Genomic DNA, 22,560 nt, shown 5'->3' with positions numbered 1-22,560 from the left:
AGCCCAGGCCTAATGACGCCACTGTAATTGTGTACAATGTTTGTTTATTAATTCATTGTCACATTTAGCAAGAAATATGTTTGTAAGAAGCAATATGGGTCATTAAATGCTAATTATAATTTGTTCTGTCAGTCACGTCGTGTGCGGAAGTTTTCCTTGTCATTGGTTCAACTTCCATCAGGGTGGAGATAGAGTTTGGACATCACGTGGTATAATAAGCCGATTGGAATTTTCCTCGGAGCAAAAGCACTATCACCGACCTATTCGGGACATTCTTATGTTAAGAAAAACAGGCTGTATGTATGATTCCCCATTTCAAGTTTTGGAACTTTGTATCATTATATAATAAGAGATGATATTTAACATTAGCCTACATTATACCCTGGTTTACTATTTGGCTTGCAGTTTTAATAGCTAGTTAGAAGATATTGCTCACCGAGCATTTTGACGTTAGTTGCACATTTAAAAAGTTTAGATGTGTTGCGCGTTAGCCTACACTGCGTGCTCATTTTGAATAATACATAGACCTAGGTGTTTAAGTTGCAGTTTCTGTAGACTAAACTAACAGTGCGCGCAGGTACCCAAGGGTACCCAAAAACGTTGTCATTATGGGCGACAATCCTGACTTTGATAACAAAGCAATTAAAGAGGAGAAAAATGGTCTGGATCTGAGGAAAACGAACCCTTCCAAATCCGTGGACATAGAGGAACAAATTGAATGTACGAGCATCTCGAATGAGAACCAGGACAATAGGCCTTTAACTACCACGCGTTTATACAAAAGGAGATGGGCGATGGTGTTCCTTTTCAGCTGTTACTCCCTGTGCAACGCATTTCAATGGATCCAATACGGAATAATCAACAATATTTTTATGAAATTCTACAATGTGGACTCTTTTACCATTGACTGGATGTCAATGGTCTATATGTTGACCTATATTCCTTTTATATGGCCTGTCTCCTGGCTTTTGGACAAAAAGGGACTGCGGCTCATAGCACTGATGGCCACCGCAATTAATTGCCTTGGGACATGGATCAAGGTGGCCAGCGTCAGGTCAAACTTATTTTGGGTGACGATGCTCGGACAGTTTGCAAGTTCCCTATCCCAGGTCTTCATCCTTGGGATGCCCTCCCGCCTGGCATCGGTTTGGTTTGGTTCCGAAGAGGTGTCCACCGCCTGTTCCATCGGCGTTTTTGGGAATCAGGTGAGTTTATCCCACCTCAAGCAAAGGTACCCTATTACGTTAAAAAGAATTGCGATTGATTTCGTTTCTAATTCGCCTAACATATTGATCAAAATAAACATTGCACATAAATGTGGTGTTTTGAAAAAGGTCGGTCTTAGAGGAGAAGTAACTTATTATTTGACATCTTAGATGATGAATGAATAATGAATAAGAACATCTCAATGTCTTAAACTGGACAGTTCATTGGCTCAGACTACATATAGGCCTACAGTATGGCATGTATGACCAATGGCCATCAAGAGAGGGTCCTTACTTTTTGTGGTATTTTGGATGTAAAAGTTGTTTAGACAAATGATCATACATTGAAAGTGGTTAACATGTTATGATTTAGCCCAGAGCAATCCATATGCATTCACACATGGATCTAGGCTACTGTCATTCTGCAATGGATGTTTTTTTGAGCATTGGGAGCATCTTGAGCATGCATTCTTTTTTATAAAGTTCTGACACTGTGAACACAATCTGGAACTGAAAGTATCTACAACCTCTCTTAGGGCGAGATCTGTCTTATTTCCTCCCTCATATGTATAATTACACTACTGCAATATGCCTGTATTCAGTATCCAACGACGTTGAAGTCAAACCTTAAACTGGAGGCCATTTGGGACTTGCTGAGGCAAAGTTACATGCATAGTGACAAGCATGTCCTAAAAACTGATCTGAGATGATTTTCATAGGCAGCTTCACATCCACTGCTCCAATAAAGTAGCTTTCCAACCAACCGCAGGCATTTTGTTCTTTGTGAGCCTCTTTGCTGGATTATCTCTTTCAGAGCTCACTTTTGTATGGATTTAAAATATATCTGATTTAGCCTACTTTTATGACTCAAGTAGCCCTGTGGTTAAGTGTTTGAGTTGATAACAATGATATACTAAACATGCTGTTTTAGCCCTGTGGTTAAGTGTTTGAGTTGATAACAATGATATACTAAACATGCTGTTTGAGCCCTGTGGTTAAGTGTTTGAGTTGATAACAATGATATACTAAACATGCTGTTTGAGCCCTGTGGTTAAGTGTTTGAGTTGATAACAATGATATACTAAACATGCTGTTTTAGCCCTGTGGTTAAGTGTTTGAGTTGATAACAATGATATACTAAACATGCTGTTTTAGCCCTGTGGTTAAGTGTTTCAGTTAATAACAATGATATACTAAACATGCTGTTTTAGCCCTGTGGTTAAGTGTTTGAGTTGATAACAATGATATACTAAACATGCTGTTTTAGCCCTGTGGTTAAGTGTTTGAGTTGATAACAATGATATACTAAACATGCTGTTTGAGCCCTGTGGTTAAGTGTTTGAGTTGATAACAATGATATACTAAACATGCTGTTTTAGCCCTGTGGTTAAGTGTTTGAGTTGATAACAATGATATACTAAACATGCTGTTTTAGCCCTGTGGTTAAGTGTTTGAGTTGATAACAATGATATACTAAACATGCTGTTTTAGCCCTGTGGTTAAGTGTTTGAGTTGATAACAATGATATACTAAACATGCTGTTTTAGCCCTGTGGTTAAGTGTTTGAGTTGATAACAATGATATACTAAACATGCTGTTTTAGCCCTGTGGTTAAGTGTTTGAGTTGATAACAATGATATACTAAACATGCTGTTTGAGCCCTGTGGTTAAGTGTTTGAGTTGATAACAATGATATACTAAACATGCTGTTTTAGCCCTGTGGTTAAGTGTTTGAGTTGATAACAATGATATACTAAACATGCTGTTTTAGCCCTGTGGTTAAGTGTTTGAGTTGATAACAATGATATACTAAACATGCTGTTTTAGCCCTGTGGTTAAGTGTTTGAGTTGATAACAATGATATACTAAACATGCTGTTTTAGCCCTGTGGTTAAGTGTTTGAGTTGATAACAATGATATACTAAACATGCTGTTTGAGCCCTGTGGTTAAGTGTTTGAGTTGATAACAATGATATACTAAACATGCTGTTTTAGCCCTGTGGTTAAGTGTTTGAGTTGATAACAATGATATACTAAACATGCTGTTTTAGCCCTGTGGTTAAGTGTTTGAGTTGATAACAATGATATACTAAACATGCTGTTTTAGCCCTGTGGTTAAGTGTTTGAGTTGATAACAATGATATACTAAACATGCTGTTTTAGCCCTGTGGTTAAGTGTTTGAGTTGATAACAATGATATACTAAACATGCTGTTTTAGCCCTGTGGTTAAGTGTTTGAGTTGATAACAATGATATACTAAACATGCTGTTTTAGCCCTGTGGTTAAGTGTTTCAGTTGATAACAATGATATACTAAACATGCTGTTTGAGCTTAGTTACCAGTATAGCTTTGTGCTCAAATAATAATATTAAATATTTATTTTTTGAGATGTGTGTGTGTGTAATGTGCTGAGTAGGGTGGGGAGTTTTCCTCCTGCAAGTTCAACTCTACATCTTTCCAACCCCATATCTTCCTAGCTATCCAATCATCTCCTTGGGATGTAGCCCTTTCTGTATGGATGATCTCTTTGAATATGTATACTTTTTAAAAACAATTCAGCTCTCAGACTTAAAATGTTTCAGACAGACACTGGCATAAAAGGTTATACCCTAATTCTAACCTGAAAATTGCAACATACAAATCTTGAAACTCCATGAGAAGACGTCATGTCAAAAACCATTTCAACATTTTTGTGTGTACCTTTTTCTAAAATTGCAGCACATTTCAAGATGTCATCACCATAACTGTCAAATACACAACATTGAGCAACTCTATAGCTGAATGATGGACAAAAATGTCTGAAGTATTTCTGTTATGTTTTCTAATACAACTCAATGGATCTTCCACGATTGGCTAGGTTTCTTGAGAATTCTGTCACTACAGCAATTTATGGAATTCAAAGAAAACTCTGAAAAATATGAAAATATAAAGGTAAGTAAGGGGAAATGACATGGTACAATTCCACCATCTTCTGCCAGTACAGTGTATGCAGCTGTACAGTAGGCTATGCAGCTGTACAGTAGGCTACACTCAATCACACACTTAATGCATTAATGCAGCTACTTTTCTACAGGTATGTTAAATTGTTGCTCTTTTAAAAATCCTTTATGTATTTATGAGGAAATCCGCTAAAATATTTTATGAAACTAATAGGCTAGCCTATTATTGATAAAACCAAAAATTAGACACTTCATACACTCCAGTGGGTGGTGAAGACATTCCAGGACATCACTGGCACCGTGCTCCCTCCCATCTATCTATTCGAAACGGTGCCCGAGGAAGGCCAGCAGCGTCATCAAGGACCCCACTCACTTCAGCCATGAGCTGTTCTCTCCCTTACTGTCGGGCAGACGACATCGGACCATGAGGTCTGATACCAACAGGCTCGGAGACAGTTTCTATCTACAAGCCATCAGACTGTTGAAAACCTGAACTGGATTGACCACCTGCACAGCCTCTCTGCAATTTAGCACACATGCACTCACTCAAGTGCACACCCACACAGATATACACTCATCCATACACACATACACGCACGCACGCACGCACACACACACACACACACTCACACATTCATGCTAAACACACATCACAACTGCTGCTACCAGACTCTTGTTGTATCTTTGGCTATGCCGGATTAAGTGAAAAGACATTCTATTCTATAAAATACTTTCTCCGTAATTAATATTACCTGATTGAGTTAATCATGTAAATGTAATTAACTAGAAAATCGGGGCACCACGAAAGAATATTTATAGAGCTGTTATCTTCCGAATAATCTCTTAAAGACCAAGTAATATTTTACATCAATAGCAGTCAATATTAATCGTCACCTTATTTCAGTCTCATCTGAAAGTTGTAAATTCTTGGTTATCTTCACGAACCCTGGCTAACAAGTTGAATCAGCAATACAAAATTGGGTTTAATTATTTATTTACTAAATACCTAACTAATCACACTGAATTACATATACATAGAATGAATCATACCTTGATTACAAATGATGTCATAAAGGAAAATGTCCCTAGCGGACGGAACAGATATGACAGCTGGTTACACAAAGGAAAGTGGGTTGGGTTTGAGTGAAAGAGCGGGAAGACTGAAGAACAAAGTGTGAAGCTGTGATATCGTAAATAGAATATCCTATGCATTCTAAATTACCGCCCATTTGGAAAAGGAAAATGCAATAAATATTTACTCTGAGCTGCGCTTCAATAGGTTGGTGGTAGATGGATGGCCGTGTTGCCCAACAGAGTCCTTTGTCCTTTGAAGAGTGTCTCTGGTGGAGAACGGGAAATGTTGTAGTGTCGTCGTTGGGTGGTAGACGGGATACTCTGTCTGTCCTTTCCTAGCCCACGTTTTTAGCTGATGTTGCTAACTCAACGGCTGGGATGTCTCACTTCTTTAGTGAATAAGAGTTCAAAGTTCATACCATTCACAACCAAAGCTCACGCTGAGGTTGGCTTAGTTCTGTAGTTGACATGTTAGTCCTTTTTAACGTATGAACCGTCGTCCTCACGTCCTCGGAACGGGAGGTTATATTGACGTCAAGGCTTAACCTCTTCAACCTATGGGGGCGCTGTGTCATTATTGGATAAAAAGACGTGCCCGTTTTAAGCGCAATATTTTGTCACGAAAAGATGCTCGACTATGTATGGAATTGACAGCCTTGGAAAGACAAAACTCTGACGTCTCCAAAACTGCAAAGATATTATCTGTGAGTGCCCCAGAACTGATGCAACAGGCGAAACCAAGATGAAGTTTCATACAGGAAATGCCCCAGATTCTGAAGGCGGTGTGTTCCAATGTCTCCTTATATGGCTTTGAATGCGCCAGGATTGAGCCTGCGCTTTCTGTCTATTCCCCGAGGTGTCTGCAGCATTGTGACGTGTTTGTAGGCATATCATTGGAAGATTGACCATAAGAGACTACATTTACCTGGTGTCCCGCCCGGTGTCCTGTGTGCGTAATCTGTAGGTCCATGAGCGTTCCATTTCTTCAGAAGAGAAAGTAAACTTCAGAAGAGAAAGTAAACTGCCACGATGGATTTTATCGTCGATAGATATGTGAAAAACACCTTGAGGATTGATTCTAAACATCGGTTTGCCATGTCTGTCGATATTATGGAGTTAATTTGGAAAAAAATTCGCGTTTTAATGACTTTTTTTTTTTTCCTTACCCAAACGTGATGAACAAAACGGAGCGATTAGTCGACACAAATAATATTTTTTGTAAAAACGGAACATTTGCTATCTAACAGAGTCTCCTCATTGAAAACATCTGAAGTTCTTCAAAGGTAAATGATTTTATTTGAATTCTTTTCTGTTTTTTGTGGAAAATGTTGCATGCTGAAATAGAGGCATAATCCAATGCTAGGCTATCAATACTGTTACACAAATGCTTGTTTAGCTATGGTTCAAAAGCATATTTTGAAAATCTGAGATGACAGTGTTGTTAACAAAAGGCTAAGCTTGAGAGCAAATAGATTAATTTCATTTGCGATTTTCATGAATAGTTAACGTTGTGTTATGCTAATGAGCTTGCGGATAGATTTACACAATCCTGGATACAGGTATTTTTTTGTAGCTAAACATGACGCTGTAAGGGTTTTCCTGTGGTGAAGGAGAAGCGGACCAAAATGCAGCGTGGTGGTTATTCATGTTCTTTAATCAAGGAACTAGACATGAAATAACTGGCAAAACAACAAACATGTGAAAACCTAAAACAGCCCTATCTGGTGCAAAACACAGAGACAGGAACAATCACCCACAAACACACAGTGAAACCCAGGCTACCTAAGTATGATTCTCAATCAGAGACAACTAATGACACCTGCCTCTGATTGAGAACCTGGGCTGAGGGGCTCTGGCGCCTCAGAAACGGATAGAAATACCCAAAACCTAGAAAAACAAACATAGACTGCCCACCCAACTCACGCCCTGACCATACTAAATAAATACAAAACAAAGGAAATAAAGGTCAGAACGTGACAGACGCAGAAAACGGAGCGATTTGTCCTAAACAAATAATATTTCAGGAAAAACTGAACATTTGCTATCTGAGAGTCTCCTCATTGAAAACATCCGAAGTTCTTCAAAGGTAAATTATTTTATTTGAATGCTTTTCTGGTTTTTGTGGAAAATTTTGCATGCTGAAATAGAGGCATAATCCAATGCTAGGCTATCAATACTGTTACACAAATGCTTGTTTAGCTATGGTTCAAAAGCATATTTTGAAAATCTGAGATGACAGTGTTATTAACAAAAGGCTAAACTTGAGAGCAAATAGATTAATTTCATTTCATTTGCGATTTTCATGAATAGTTAACGTTGTGTTATGCTAATGAGCTTGATTGGATAGATTTACACAATCCTGGATACAGGTTTTTTTTTCGTAGCTAAACGTGACGCAGAAAACGGAGCGATTTGTCCTAAACAAATAATCTTTCAGGAAAAACTGAACATTTGCTATCTGAGAGTCTCCTCATTGAAAACATCCGAAGTTCTTCAAAGGTAAATTATTTTATTTGAATGCTTTTCTGGTTTTTGTGGAAAATTTTGCATGCTGAAATAGAGGCATAATCCAATGCTAGGCTATCAATACTGTTACACAAATGCTTGTTTAGCTATGGTTCAAAAGCATATTTTGAAAATCTGAGATGACAGTGTTATTAACAAAAGGCTAAACTTGAGAGCAAATAGATTAATTTCATTTCATTTGCGATTTTCATGAATAGTTAACGTTGTGTTATGCTAATGAGCTTGCGGATAGATTTACACAATCCTGGATACAGGTTTTTTTTCGTAGCTAAACGTGACGCAGAAAACGGAGCGATTTGTCCTAAACAAATAATCTTTCAGGAAAAACTGAACATTTGCTATCTGAGAGTCTCCTCATTGAAAACATCCGAAGTTCTTCAAAGGTAAATGATTTTATTTGAATACTTTTTCTGGTTTTTGTGAAAATGTTGCCTGCTGAATGCTAACGCTAAATGCTACGCTAAATGCTACATTAGCTATCAATACTGTTACACAAATGCTTGTTTTGCAATGGTTGAGAAGCATATTTTGAAAATCTGAGATGACAGTATTGTTAACAAAAGGCTAAGCTTGAGAGCAAATAGATTAATTTCATTTCATTTGCGATTTTCATGAATAGTTAACGTTGCGTTATGGTAATGAGCTTGAGGCTGTAGTCACGATACCGGATCCGGGATGGCTCGACGCAAGAAGTTAATATAGGAAGGGTGAGGAGGGTGTGTTTCATTGGTTATAACCAATGTCTCTTCACGTGGGCGGGCCACTGAGTCGGGCCTAATTCACTCATAAAAACCTAATTCTCACATTTTAGAAGCTAAAATCACATTTCATCCCATCACAAATAATTTCATATTCAAACATTTAAATTGCACAACAATTCCATGTGAATCTGATAACTATAATGTGTAGACTTTCCACTGTAGTGTTTAAGTCATCCTATCATTGATGAGAATGTCTCAGATGACAACTGAACTGACATCATATTCATTATGTACCAGCGCATATGTTCAACTGGTTGGGTTACCAAAATATGGTTAATTTCCCCTCACCTTCTGATGTTCCCAGAATCTCTATGTTAACCAAGGGATTTTCAATAGACACATCAGTAGGGTAGAGAGAGGAAAAGGGGGGGGGGGGTATTTATGACTGTCATAAACCTACCCCCAGGCCAGCGTCATGACACTCTTATTATAATTGCTAAACACTGTACAATTGTAATACGTGCACCCAACCCCCTTCCAAAAACATGTGTAAATATTGGACTATAAATTATGCCTTCCTGTATTATACTTATGCAAAACAATATATACACTACCGTTCAAAAGTTTGGGGACACTTCGAAATTTCCTTGTTTTTGAAAGAAAAGCACATTTTTTGTCCATTAAAATAACATCAAATTGATCAGAAATACAATGTAGACATTGTTAATGTTGTAAATTACTATTTTAGCTGGAGACGGCTGATTTTTAATGGAATATCTACATAGGCGTACAGAGGCCCATTATCAGCAACCATCACTCCTGTGTTCCAATGGCACGTTGTGTTAGCTAATCCAAGTTTATAATTTTAAAAGGCTTGCTAGAAAACTCTTTTGCAATTATGTTAGCACAGCTGAAAACTGTTCTGATTAAATAAGAAATAAAACTGGCCTTCTTTAGACTAGTTGAGTATCAGGTGCATCAGCATTTGTGGGTCCGATTACAGGTAAAAAATTGCCTGAAACAAATAACTTTCTTCTGAAACTCGTCATTCTATTCTTGTTCTGAGAAATGAAGGCTATTCCATGCAAGAAATTGCCAAGAAACTGAATATCTCGTACAACGCTGTGTACTACTCCCTTCACAGAACAGCACAAACTGGCTCTCACCAGAATAGAAAGAGGAGTGGGAGGCCCCGGTGCACAACTGAGTAAGAGGACAAGTACATTAGAGTGTCTAGTTTGAGAAACAGACACCTCGCAAGTCCTCAACTAGCAGATTCATTAAATAGTACCCGCGAAACACCAGTCTCAACGTCAACAGTGAAGAGGCAACTCTGGGATGCTGGCCTTCTAGGCAGAGCTGCAAAGAAAAAGACATATCTCAGACTGGTCAGTAAACATTTACAGATTAAGATGGGCAAAAGAACACAGATACTGGATAGAGGAACTCTGCCTAGAAGGCCAGCATCCCGGAGTTGCCACTTCACTGTTGACTTTGAGACCGAAATCTATCCTAATATTCAGCTATATTTCAAATAGCAGAAATTAAACATTTTCTTTCTTTCCTTTATTGCATATGTGGATAAGCTTAATAGCAGGCTTACTTTTTAACGAACAATCTTTACATGGCCTATTTGGAATGCATTTGTAGTTTTTAGTCTCAGTTTGCATAAAAAGGACGTTGTTGGTCGGGCTTCAAGCTTGCTGTGAAGTTGTTCCTTCTCCTCTTCCGTTAAACGTTTATGATCAGCAGTTGTATAGGACATAGCAGAGACTGAAGGGGCAGTATACCATTGCAATTTTCCACTGTGCTCAATCCCATGAGAGCTATAGACAGCTTTTCTTTTGATTTGAAAATAATATGGACTGGGTCTGGCCCTACAGTCCTATATACATAATCATAAGATGTGTCTTGTGTTTAGTTGAAAAATGTACACAAATAGACATTTAACCCACAATAAGTAGAACACAACTTGTCGTTTTATGATAGGCTACATTATATAGCAGTGGTGCCTGGAGAAGTGGGCATACTCTAATTTTGCCCAAATTAGTCAAGGAAAGGTGCCCTGTGTCAAGAATTCTATGACAAACTCTGACATACACTCTGAATAAAATGATCATTCCCATATTGGTATTTCACAGTCAGGCCAATCCAAGCTGTACTGTGCAAGTAGGCAAATAGTAGAACTACTATTGAAATAGATGCACTATTGTAAAGTGGCTGTTCCACTGGATGTCATAAGGTGAAAGCACCAATTTGTAAGTCGCTCTGGATAAGAGCGTCTGCTAAATGACTTAAATGTAAATGTAAATGTAGATAAATGAGGCTGTCAACTAAGTCTGAAATACACAGGTTTCTGATTTTTTTTTTCTTTTCTTCAGGTTTTCACTTTCAAAGTCACACTTTTCTCATAAAAACAACAACAATTTTGGATGTTTTAAATCCACAACAACGCTTAAACCACATCTGGAGACCACTTTCAAAGTCTGGGGAAAAATCTACTAAATTTAGATTTTTGAGTGTAGTTACCCTGTAATTCAACTGTGCATTCACCTAGCACTGTTGTTTGGTTAGCAGGGTTTCTGTAGCACACATGATATGGAGTTTGCAAAATGGCCACTGGATTGATGCCAGTAGTGGAAAAAGTACCCAATTGTCATACTTACTTAAAAGTAAAAATACCTTAATAGAAAATGAGTCACCCAGTAAAATACTACTTGATTAAAAGTCTAAAAGTATTTGGTTTTAAATATACTTGAGTATCAAAGGTAAATGTAATTGCTAAAATATACTTAAGCATCAAAAGTAAATCATTTCAAATTGCTTATATTAAGCAACCCAGATTTTCTTGGAGGCTTGAACGAGGAGAGCAACACCACACCTCATGTAGTAGTACATCCTAGCCATGTCAAGCTCTCTGTAAATAGATTTTAGACTTGTGTAACCAACACACAGGGTGCTAACTCTCCTGTGCTCCAGAAAAGCATTGGGCTGCTAAGCTAAAGCCTAGGCATTGACTCAGGGAGCCAAAACAACTCTTTAGGTCTCAGGCAAGGTTAGGCCTACTCATCAATCATGTGTGGTACCTGAACCACCTCAGTTACAATTCCCCATCCTTGGACCTCTTTTTCCTCATAAAAACCCATTTGAGCCACGGAACAAATGTGAATGACAGGGTTCGAACAAGTGTCACATCAGAAAAGCACATTAGTTCGCTAAACCAAAGCCTATAGCCAATGTAACTCTTCAGGTATCAGGCAAGGTTACTCAACATGAAAACAACTAACCAGGATGAAGTGGTTTGGTGAACACACACGTGATGAGTAACTTTGCCTGAGACCAGAAAAATTTAATTAGCTTCTCAAGATAAATTGCCTATAGGCTTTGGCTTAGCAGGCTAAGGCAGCTAGTTAACATTAGCATACTACATCTAGCTACATGTTGAACTTCCATCCTCTCAGGCCAGGGGCACAATTTATGGATTTATGGTTGGATCAGAATCACTGTTATAATCATTGGCTAGGGTTAGGGTTCAAATCACAGCTGAGCTCATTCAGTTTAACTCAATGCTGATTGGCTATTATAAAAAAATATATCAAGGGAGGCCAAATACTCGCTGGTTTCCTTGTATTCAATGCTACGGGCAGCAATAATGTCATACTCTTTTTGACTAGACATCATCATAGATACGCTATACATACTGAGACAGAGGGGCGCTGTTTTGTTTGCTCGAATGCTTTCCCCGGTGAGATACATTCAGCCTCTTGTGAATTGAACGACCTTTATGAAACACAGAGAGAGATTTTAAAAAATTATTTTTTATTGGTAAATTATTTTGGGAAGACTTGGCATCCATGCCATTTTCTGTTTACCCTTTACAATGTTTATTTTGAATGTCTGATTACAGTTTCCAATTCTCAGTTAATCCTTTTTTAATTTAATTTAAATGTTCGTTGTGGTATGAATCATTTACACGGATGTTTGTCCTGTATATTGTGTTGTTTGTGCCGTGTTATGTTGAGGATTGTGTTGCCACATTGCCGCACAAGGGTTGTATGGTGTCTTAGTTCAGGCATCTCTGGCAGTCTGTTTAATATCTATAAAACCCAGCAATTAAGACGTTTTTAACTGGTGCTATGATTCAGTTCAGAGGGGATAATCATTTCTGGTCTGTGAAAGACATTAGGATCCCATCCCGTGAACAATATATTAATGACATTAACTTCTCAGAAATCGAATTGTATATGGGGGCTATTTGTTTACCTGAGGTCAAATCATTGCATTATTTTGAAACATGAAAGGAAACCTTTGTCATGATGCGTGGAGGTCTCTGGGTTTCTTGTTCTGCACTAGCAGGTGCTGTGACAGAAGTTCACAACCATTTTACTCATGCTGCCAAACTGGACATATGAAAGTGTCTTCAGGCCCATATCTCTGGCCATTCTTGAAAAGTGACCTGACCTCGTAACTTTTAGCATCATGTTTTCACTGGATCATGAAATGACACTCACACTGCAGCATCCAATACAAAACAGGGTTTGGATCTGCTTTTGTTGTCCAGGTTTCATGGTCAACTTTATTATACATATTATTAATTTTGTCAGTACATGCTCTACCATTTGAGGTCAGGGTACCACGGAGTCATTGGCTGATAATAACAAAGATTGAAAATAAACTGGCTGAGGTTTGAGTTTATGCTCTGTTGAGGTAATGCTCAAGACAGATGATGTAATGTGATCTGGCATTAGAAGACCCTATTTATGCCACGAACACTGAGGCTATGCCCAATAACTGAAATCAAATTTAAAAAATTGTCACATGCGCCAAATACAACAGGTGTAGACTTTGAGTTTATTTTATTTTACAGGGACAGTGCACATTAATCAACTTTTCAGTAAAAGTGCTGGTTTTAGCCAGCTGGCTAACCTTCAATCGCAGTGCCTGGGCAGGTTATTAAAAACAATTACAATAACAATACAGATAAACAATGAGCAGTGAGTGCCTCCCGAGTGGCGCAGCGGTCTAAGTCACTGCATTGCAGTGCTAGAGGCATCACTGCAGGTCCGGGTTTTATCCTGGGTTGTGTCGCAGCAGGCCGAGACCGGGAGACCCATGAGGCGGTGCACAATTGGCCCAGAGTCGTCCGGGTTAGGGGAGGGTTAGGCCGGCCGGGATGTCCTTGTCCCATCGCGCTCTAGCGACTCCTGCGGCGGGCCGTGCACTGACACGGTCGCCAGTTGGACGGTGTTTCCTCCGGCACATTGGTGTGGCTGGCTTCCTGGTTAATCAAGCAGTGTGTCAAGAAGCAGTGCGTCTTGGCAGGGTTGTGTTTCAGAGGACGCATGGCTCTAGACCTTTGCCTTTCCTGAATCAGTATGGGAGTTGCAGCGATTAGATAAGACTGTAACCACCAACTGGATATCACAAAAATGGGGAGAAAAAGGGGTAAAAAATACATAAATTAATAAATATTACTATGATCAGTAAGCACATGCAGAGCAACATAGGAAATGCAACAAGTAGCACGCAGCAATCGCAACAAAAGAAAATTCATAAAAGCAACAAAGTGTTTCCACACTTCAGAAGCTACTGACAACTTTAATGTGAAATGCTTACTTACAAGCCCTTTCCCAACAATGCAGAGTTAAAAAAAAACGTAAAAACAAATAGTAACACTACAAAATAACAAGGCTACATACAAGGAGTACCGGTACCGAGTCAATGTGCAGGGTACTCTGCCCTAACTGCTGGATATCACAAGAAGGTCATATGAGGAGCATCTTTTCTTAAGGTCTATTGTAGAATATTTGGATCGTGTATGTTCATTCAACACTGGTGAGCTGGCTGGGCAGATCATGTAGTACAGTGGTTCCCAAACTGTGAGGCACGCCCCCTAGGGGGAGCATGAGGGATTTGCATGGGGGGAGTGGGGGTCCCCCCCCAAATTATTTTTGTTATTTTTTTCAAGGAACTTTAAACTTACTCTTGAAAGTTGTAATAGTATAATGCACAATGTGCAATTTCAAAATTGGGCAGTGCATCATCAGTTCCTCTTGTCATGTTAGTCATTGTATACCATAGAGAGCTATTTATAACTGGTCAGAAATATCCAGATCAACTAGCCCATGTCAGCTAATGTGTTTTTATTTAGTTTTTTTTTGCCAATGGATATTGTTGTATTTTTTCCATTCAAATATCACATGGCAAAATGTATAGAATTGCAAGAAAATGTGCTTTAAAACGGCAAAATCCTCTTTGCACCCTGTGACAAAAGGTGTAGAATTGCAGTAAATAAGCTTTAAGCCTGGAAAATTCTCTCCACCAACAAGAGCGGCGTGAACAGTTTGTGTCATGAACAGTGCTTGTGCCTATAGATATAGACGTGTGTGTGGGGGGGCAGTGAAAAAGTCTGGCAGCGCCTGATGTAGAACAGTAAAAACATAGAAGGTCTAGTCTAAGCGTAGCGTACTATGAGTCTCACATGGTCAAGAACGTAAATATGAGTTTGCATCATCTCCACTGTTGTTTAAGTCCAAGTCCCTGACATAAGAGCTTGAGTGTGACTTTAGCATGTGTCAGGGAGGGGGGATATTAGGGATTTGTATTTGACATTTGCATCTTATAGTTATTGAGAAAGAATTGATTGAAGTTGGAATATTTGTGACATTATAGCTTTACCGACGCCTCCTTTAAGACTTCATAATGTTTCATCTGTAGGTGTTACAAAGCAAAAGTTGGAGTCATATGAAGCTTTACCGCTCGCTCTGTAATATGAGTAGTATTTTGATTTCAATAACATGCATAACAAGTGTACATACACAAAGTTGACTGTGCCTTTAAACAGCTTGGAAAATTCCAGAAAATGATGTCATGGCTTTAGAAGCTTCTGAGTCAATTGAAGGTGTACTTGTGGACATATTTCAAGGCTTACTGTAAAGGAGTCTGTGTGTAGCTGGTGAGATGAGTCAGGCGCAGGACAGCAGATATGAAGTAATAAAATACTTTACTCAAAAATTCAAACATAGCACGTAATTTACACGGCCACACAATATGGACCACAATACAACAAACAATCACTCACAAATACAACATGTAGAACAGGGGGTTAAATAATAAACAAGTAATTGATGAAGGTACCACGTTCATCTGTACCAACAATAGTACGCAAGTATAAACACTGTGGGCCCAGGCAGCTGTCATACCGCTCAGGAAGGAGACGTGTTCTGTCTTCTAGAGATGAACGTACTTTGGTGCGAAAAGTTCAAATCAATCCCAGAACAACAGCAAAGGACATTGTGAAGATGCTGGAGGAAACGGGTACAGAAGTATCTATATCCACAGTAAAACGAGTCCTATATCAACATAACCTGAAAGGCCACTCAGCAAGGAAGAAGCCACTGCTCCAAAACCGCCATTAAAAAAATAGACTACGGTTTGCAACTGCACATGGGGACAAAGATCATAGTTTTTGGAGAAATGTCCTCTGGTCTGATGAAACAAAAATAGAACTGTTTGGCTATAATGACCATTGTTATGTTTGGAGGAAAAAGGGGGAGGCTTGCAAGCTGAAGAACACCATCCCTACCGTGAAGCACGGGGGTGGCAGCATCATGTTGTGGGGGTGCTTTGCTGCAAGAGGGACTAGTGCACTTCACAAAATAGATGGTATCATGAGGGAGTAAAATTATATATATTGAAGCAACATCAGTCAGGAAGTTAAAGCTTGGTCACAAATGGATCTTCAAATGGGCAATTACCCCAAGCATTTACTTATTTTACCTTTATTTAACTAGGCAAGTTAAGAACAAATTCTTATTTTCGATGACGGCCATCACAAAGCCATGACTTCAATCCTATAGAAAATTGTTGGGCAGAACTGAAAAAGTGTGTGCGAGCAAGGTGCCTACATATTTTTGATATGCAAAGCAGGGAAGCACTGGAAGTTATTTTAAATATGTCATATGTGTTTTCTTTTATGCCTCAAATTAAAAAAAAATGTGCCTTGGTTATGATCCCTTTTTCCAAGCTTTGTTTTATATGTCTGTAGGTGTGAGGGGAGGAGTCATTGAATGATCATGTATTTTTGTCTCCCTCACTCACAGTTGGGCATTGCCATTGGCTTCCTGGTGCCACCCATCCTCGTGCCAAATGTTGACAATATAGACGAGCTGGCATACCACATCAGCATCATGTTCTACATCACTGCTGGAGTGGCCACCGTGATCTTCATCCTCGTGGTCTTCAGTAAGTCCCGAGGGAAAATGGCCAGTCTTATGCACAGTACATCCTGTGGCTAACACATAGAGTTGGCCAGTAGAGTCACTCCTTCCTAAACTCATCCCAATTATAACGTATAACTCTTTGTCATTATACATTTACATTTACATTTAAGTCATTTAGCAGACGCTCTTATCCAGAGCGAATTCATTATAATGCCAATATGAGGGGCCAGCATGACCTATCCCCTAACATTGTCGATGTCACAACAACTCATAGTTAACTCTTGGTAGAGGACAAATAGAGCCTCAGTTCATAACCTTGTGCCGAAGAGATTTGGTTTCCGACTTGCTTCATTGTAAGATTATTTCAACGGGGACACATAGCTCTGCTTTGGCAGTTGGAATACAATTACATTGCAGCATTGCATCTCTGGGGCTTACCATTGGTTCTGTAGTCTCCTGTCCTGGATATCTATTTGTCCCTGGCTGTCATGTTCTCCTGGCAGGGTTGGTGGATAGGTCAGCAGTCTCAGGGATTAGTGTGTGTTGAGATGTGCTCTGAACAGACCACCTAACGTCTCTTCACTCACTCGCTGTGGCAGGGCTGCGATCGCTGTAATTGACCGAGATCTCTTTAGCTGTGATATTAAAACGGAGTAGGGACGTTGAGAGGTCTAGTATAGAGTGATTCCTTTGCCCCCTAGACTCTGTTTAATGACTGACACTTTCTCAGAGTGATGACATGGTAGGATAGATAGAGAGGTATTCACATGAGTCACATGGACTTCAGTAACCTATGTTTGTCCAGTGTTCATGACTTCTGCAATTACCCTCAGTTAAAACCGCTGAACTGCCTTTTTAAGGTATTTTTTTATTTCATCACACAAACCAGGTCATCCCACTTCTGTTTTGGGGCTTCCCACATGGCTTCCCACATGGAACCTAGCCTTAGATGAAGAACGGGGATTCACTGCCTGACCTGCCATTATTTATCTTTCCTTGACTATTGGGAAATGAAACTCTCCTCCGGTGTCAGCAGATAGTATTGAGTAGCGACTTAACGAATTGATCAAACTGAACACAGGATAAGACAAGGCCCTTTCTATCTCCCCAGACTGCTCTGTGGGAAAACATAAGCATGTTTACAGCCTGTAGCCCTCTAGTTCTGGATCAGTAAACCAGATAATCTTCCAAGAAAATTCAGAGACAACCTATGCCTCTCTTGGTACGGTATCTACAGTATCTGATACCTATTGAAGCCCTCTGTTAGCTGGGTGCTGTAAGATATCTGACGCCTATTGAAGCCCTCTGTTAGCTGGGTGCTGTAAGATATCTGACGCCTATTGAAGCCCTCTGTTAGCTGGGTGCTGTAAGATATCTGACGCCCATTGAAGCCCTCTGTTAGCTGGGTGCTGTAAGATATCTGACGCCTATTGAAGCCCTCTGTTAGCTGGGTGCTGTAAGATATCTGATACCTATTGATGCCCTCTGTTAGCTGGGTGCTGTAAGATATCTGACGCCTATTGAAGCCCTCTGTTAACTGGGTGCTGTAAGATATCTGACGCCTATTGAAGCCCTCTGTTAGCTGGGTGCTGTAAGATATCTGACGCCTATTGAAGCCCTCTGTTAGCTGAGTGCTGTAAGATATCTGACGCCTATTGAAGCCCTCTGTTAGCTGGGTGCTGTAAGATATCTGACGCCTATTGAAGCCCTCTGTTAGCTGGGTGCTGTAAGATATCTGATACCTATTGAAGCCCTCTGTTAGCTGGGTGCTGTAAGATATCTGATACCTATTGAAGCCCTCTGTTAGCTGGGTGCTGTAAGATATCTGATACCTATTGAAGCCCTCTGTTAGCTGAGTGCTGTAAGATATCTGACCCTATTCTGTTAGCTGGGTGCTGTAAGATATCTGATGCCTATTGAAGCCCTCTGTTAGCTGGGTGCTGTAAGATATCTGACGCCTATTGAAGCCCTCTGTTAGCTGGGTGCTGTAAGATATCTGACGCCTATTGAAGCCCTCTGTTAACTGGGTGCTGTAAGATATCTGACGCCTATTGAAGCCCTCTGTTAACTGGGTGCTGTAAGATATCTGACGCCTATTGAAGCCCTCTGTTAGCTGGGTGCTGTAAGATATCTGACGCCTATTGAAGCCCTCTGTTAACTGGGTGCTGTAAGATATCTGACGCCTATTGAAGCCCTCTGTTAGCTGGGTGCTGTAAGATATCTGATACCTATTGAAGCCCTCTGTTAGCTGGGTGCTGTAAGATATCTGACGCCTATTGAAGCCCTCTGTTAGCTGGGTGCTGTAAGATATCTGACGCCTATTGAAGCCCTCTGTTAACTGGGTGCTGTAAGATATCTGATACCTATTGAAGCCCTCTGTTAGCTGGGTGCTGTAAGATATATGATACCTATTGAAGCCCTCTGTTAGCTGGGTGCTGTAAGATATTTGAAGCCTATTGAAGCCCTCTGTTAGCTGGGTGCTGTAAGATATTTGAAGCCTATTGAAGCCCTCTGTTAGCCCGGTGCTGTAAGATATTTGAAGTCTATTGAAGCCCTTTGTTAGCCCGGTGCTGTAAGATATTTGAAGCCTATTGAAGCCGTCTGTTAGCTGGGTGCTGTAAGATATTTGAAGCCTATTGAAGCCCTCTGTTAGCCCGGTGCTATTTGAAGCCCCTCTGTTAGCCCGGTGCTGTAAGATATTTGAAGCCTATTGAAGCCCTCTGTTAGCTGAGTGCTGTAAGATATTTGAAGCCTATTGAAGCCCTCTGTTAGCCCGGTGCTGTAAGATATTTGAAGCCTATTGAAGCCCTCTGTTAGCTGGGTGCTGTAAGATATCCGACGCCTATTGAAGCCCTCTGTTAGCTGGGTGCTGTAAGATATTTGAAGCCTATTGAAGCCCTTTGTTAGCCCGGTGCTGTAAGATATCTGACGCCTATTGAAGCCCTCTGTTAGCTGGGTGCTGTAAGATATTTGAAGCCTATTGAAGCCCTCTGTTAGCTGGGTGCTGTAAGATATTTGAAGCCTATTGAAGCCCTCTGTTAGCTGGGTGCTGTAAGATATTTGAAGCCTATTGAAGCCCTCTGTTAGCTGGGTGCTGTAAGATATTTGAAGCCTATTGAAGCCCTCTGTTAGCTGGGTGCTGTAAGATATCTGACGCCTATTGAAGCCCTCTGTTAGCCCGGTGCTGTAAGATATTTTAAGCCTATTGAAGCCCTTTGTTAGCCCGGTGCTGTAAGATATTTGAAGCCTATTGAAGCCCTTTGTTAGCTGGGTGCTGTAAGATATCTGACGCCTATTGAAGCCCTCTGTTAGCTGGGTGCTGTAAGATATTTGAAGCCTATTGAAGCCCTCTGTTAGCTGGGTGCTGTAAGATATCTGACGCCTATTGAAGCCCTCTGTTAGCTGAGTGCTGTAAGATATCTGACGCCTATTGAAGCCCTCTGTTAGCTGGGTGCTGTAAGATATTTGAAGCCTATTGAAGCCCTCTGTTAGCTGGGTGCTGTAAGATATTTGAAGCCTATTGAAGCCCTCTGTTAGCTGGGTGCTGTAAGATATTTGAAGCCTATTGAAGCCCTCTGTTAGCTGGGTGCTGTAAGATATTTGAAGCCTATTGAAGCCCTCTGTTAGCTGGGTGCTGTAAGATATCTGACGCCTATTGAAGCCCCTGTTCGGTGCTGTAAGATATTTTAAGCCTATTGAAGCCCTTTGTTAGCCCGGTGCTGTAAGATATTTAAGCCTATTGAATAGCTGGGTGCTGTAAGATATCTGAGCCTATTGAAGCCCTCTGTTAGCTGGGTGCTGTAAGATATCTGACGCCTATTGAAGCCCTCTGTTAGCTGGGTGCTGTAAGATATTTGAAGCCTATTGAAGCCCTCTGTTAGCTGGGTATCTGACGCCTATTGAAGCCCTCTGTTAGCTGAGTGCTGTAAGACGCCTATTGAAGCCCTCTGTTAGCTGGGTGCTGTAAGATATTTGAAGCCTATTGAAGCCCTCTGTTAGCTGGGTGCTGTAAGATATTTGAATGCCCTCTGTTAGCTGGGTGCTGTAAGATATTTGAAGCCTATTGAAGCCCTCTGTTAGCTGAATGCTGTAAGATATCTGACGCCTATTGAAGCCCTCTGTTAGCTGGGTGCTGTAAGATATTTGAAGCCTATTGAAGCCCTCTGTTAGCTGGGTGCTGTAAGATATCTGACGCCTATTGAAGCCCTCTGTTAGCTGGGTGCTGTAAGATATCTGACGCCTATTGAAGCCCTCTGTTAGCCCGGTGCTGTAAGATATTTGAAGCCTATTGAAGCCCTTTGTTAGCCCGGTGCTGTAAGATATTTGAAGCCTATTGAAGCCCTTTGTTAGCCCGGTGCTGTAAGATATTTGAAGCCTATTGAAGCCCTCTGTTAGCTGGGTGCTGTAAGATATCTGACGCCTATTGAAGCCGTCTGTTAGCCCGGTGCTGTAAGTTATTTGAAGCCTATTGTCAGTTAGCCCGGTGCCTATTGAAGCCGTCAGTTAGCCCGGTACTGTAAGATATTTGAAGCCTATTGAAGCCGCCAGTTAGCCCTGAAGCCTATTGAAGCCCTCTGTTAGCTGGGTGCTGTAAGATATCTGACGCCTATTGAAGCCGTCTGTTAGCCCGGTGCTGTAAGATATTTGAAGCCTATTGAAGCCCTCTGTTAGCTGGGTGCTGTAAGATATCTGACGCCTATTGAAGCCGTCTGTTAGCCCGGTGCTGTAAGTTATTTGAAGCCTATTGAAGCCGTCAGTTAGCCTGGTACTGTAAGATATTTGAAGCCTATTGAAGCCGTCAGTTAGCCCGGTGCTGTAAGTTATTTGAAGCCTATTGAAGCCCTCTGTTAGCTGGGTGCTGTAAGATATCTGACGCCTATTGAAGCCGTCTGTTAGCCCGGTGCTGTAAGATATTTGAAGCCTATTGAAGCCCTCTGTTAGCTGGGTGCTGTAAGATATCTGACGCCTATTGAAGCCGTCTGTTAGCCCGGTGCTGTAAGTTATTTGAAGCCTATTGAAGCCGTCAGTTAGCCCGGTGCTGTAAGTTATTTGAAGCCTATTGAAGCCGTCAGTTAGCCTGGTACTGTAAGATATTTGAAGCCTATTGAAGCCGTCAGTTAGCCCGGTGCTGTAAGTTATTTGAAGTAATTGAAGCCCTCTGTTAGCTGGGTTAAGATATCTGACGCCTATTGAAGCCGTCTGTTAGCCCGGTGCTGTAAGATATTTGAAGCCTATTGAAGCCGTCAGTTAGCCCGGTGCTGTAAGTTATTTGAAGCCTATTGAAGCCGTCAGTTAGCCCGGTGCTGTAAGTTATTTGAAGCCTATTGAAGCCGTCTGTTAGCCTGGTACTGTAAAATATTTTAAGCCTATTGAAGCCGTCTGTTAGCCTGGTACTGTAAGATATTTGAAGCCTATTGAAGCCGTCTGTTAGCCTGGTACTGTAAGATATTTGAAGCCTATTGAAGCCGTCTGTTAACCCGGTGGTGTAAGATATTTGAAGCCTATTGAAGCCGTCTGTTAGCCCGGTGCTGTAAGATATTTGAAGTCTATTGAAGCCCTCTGTTAACCCGGTGGTGTAAGATATTTGAAGCCTATTGAAGCCGTCTGTTAGCCTGGTACTGTAAGATATTTGAAGTCTATTGAAGCCTCTGTTAACCCGGTGGTGTAAGATATTTGAAGCCTATTGAAGCCCTCTGTTAACCCGGTGGTGTAAGATATTTGAAGCCTATTGAAGCCCTCTGTTAGCTGTACAGATAGGTGGAGTAGAAGCTAGTTGGTGTGTGGGTCTACTCTATGAACTCCTACCCCAGTGAGCTGATCTCTCCTCCACTTCTCAGACTGAACGTTGGAGCTGGACTCTCCAGCGTGACTATTGTTGAATCACTGACTGAC

The 22,560-nt window shown here is 40.6% G+C and overlaps 1 protein-coding gene across 2 annotated transcripts in view; it reads left to right on the top strand.

Moving 5' to 3' along the window:
* The first annotated feature begins 234 nt into the window (after positions 1-234).
* Positions 235-22,560, top strand: part of LOC115138509 (heme transporter FLVCR2-like) — a 36,619-nt gene continuing 14,293 nt past the window's right edge. For both annotated transcript variants that reach the window (XM_029675411.2, XM_029675410.2), the window contains exons 1-2: positions 235-1,205; positions 16,549-16,690. In XM_029675411.2, the coding sequence (XP_029531271.1) occupies positions 609-1,205; positions 16,549-16,690 (739 nt within the window). In that variant the 5' untranslated portion in view covers positions 235-608. The remainder of the gene's footprint in view (positions 1,206-16,548; positions 16,691-22,560) is intronic.

The sequence above is a fragment of the Oncorhynchus nerka genome, linkage group LG12, assembly GCF_034236695.1.
Source record: "Oncorhynchus nerka isolate Pitt River linkage group LG12, Oner_Uvic_2.0, whole genome shotgun sequence".
NCBI lineage: Eukaryota > Metazoa > Chordata > Actinopteri > Salmoniformes > Salmonidae > Oncorhynchus > Oncorhynchus nerka.
Note: the sequence above shows the minus strand (reverse complement) of the source record. Positions and strands in the feature narration are given on the sequence as shown.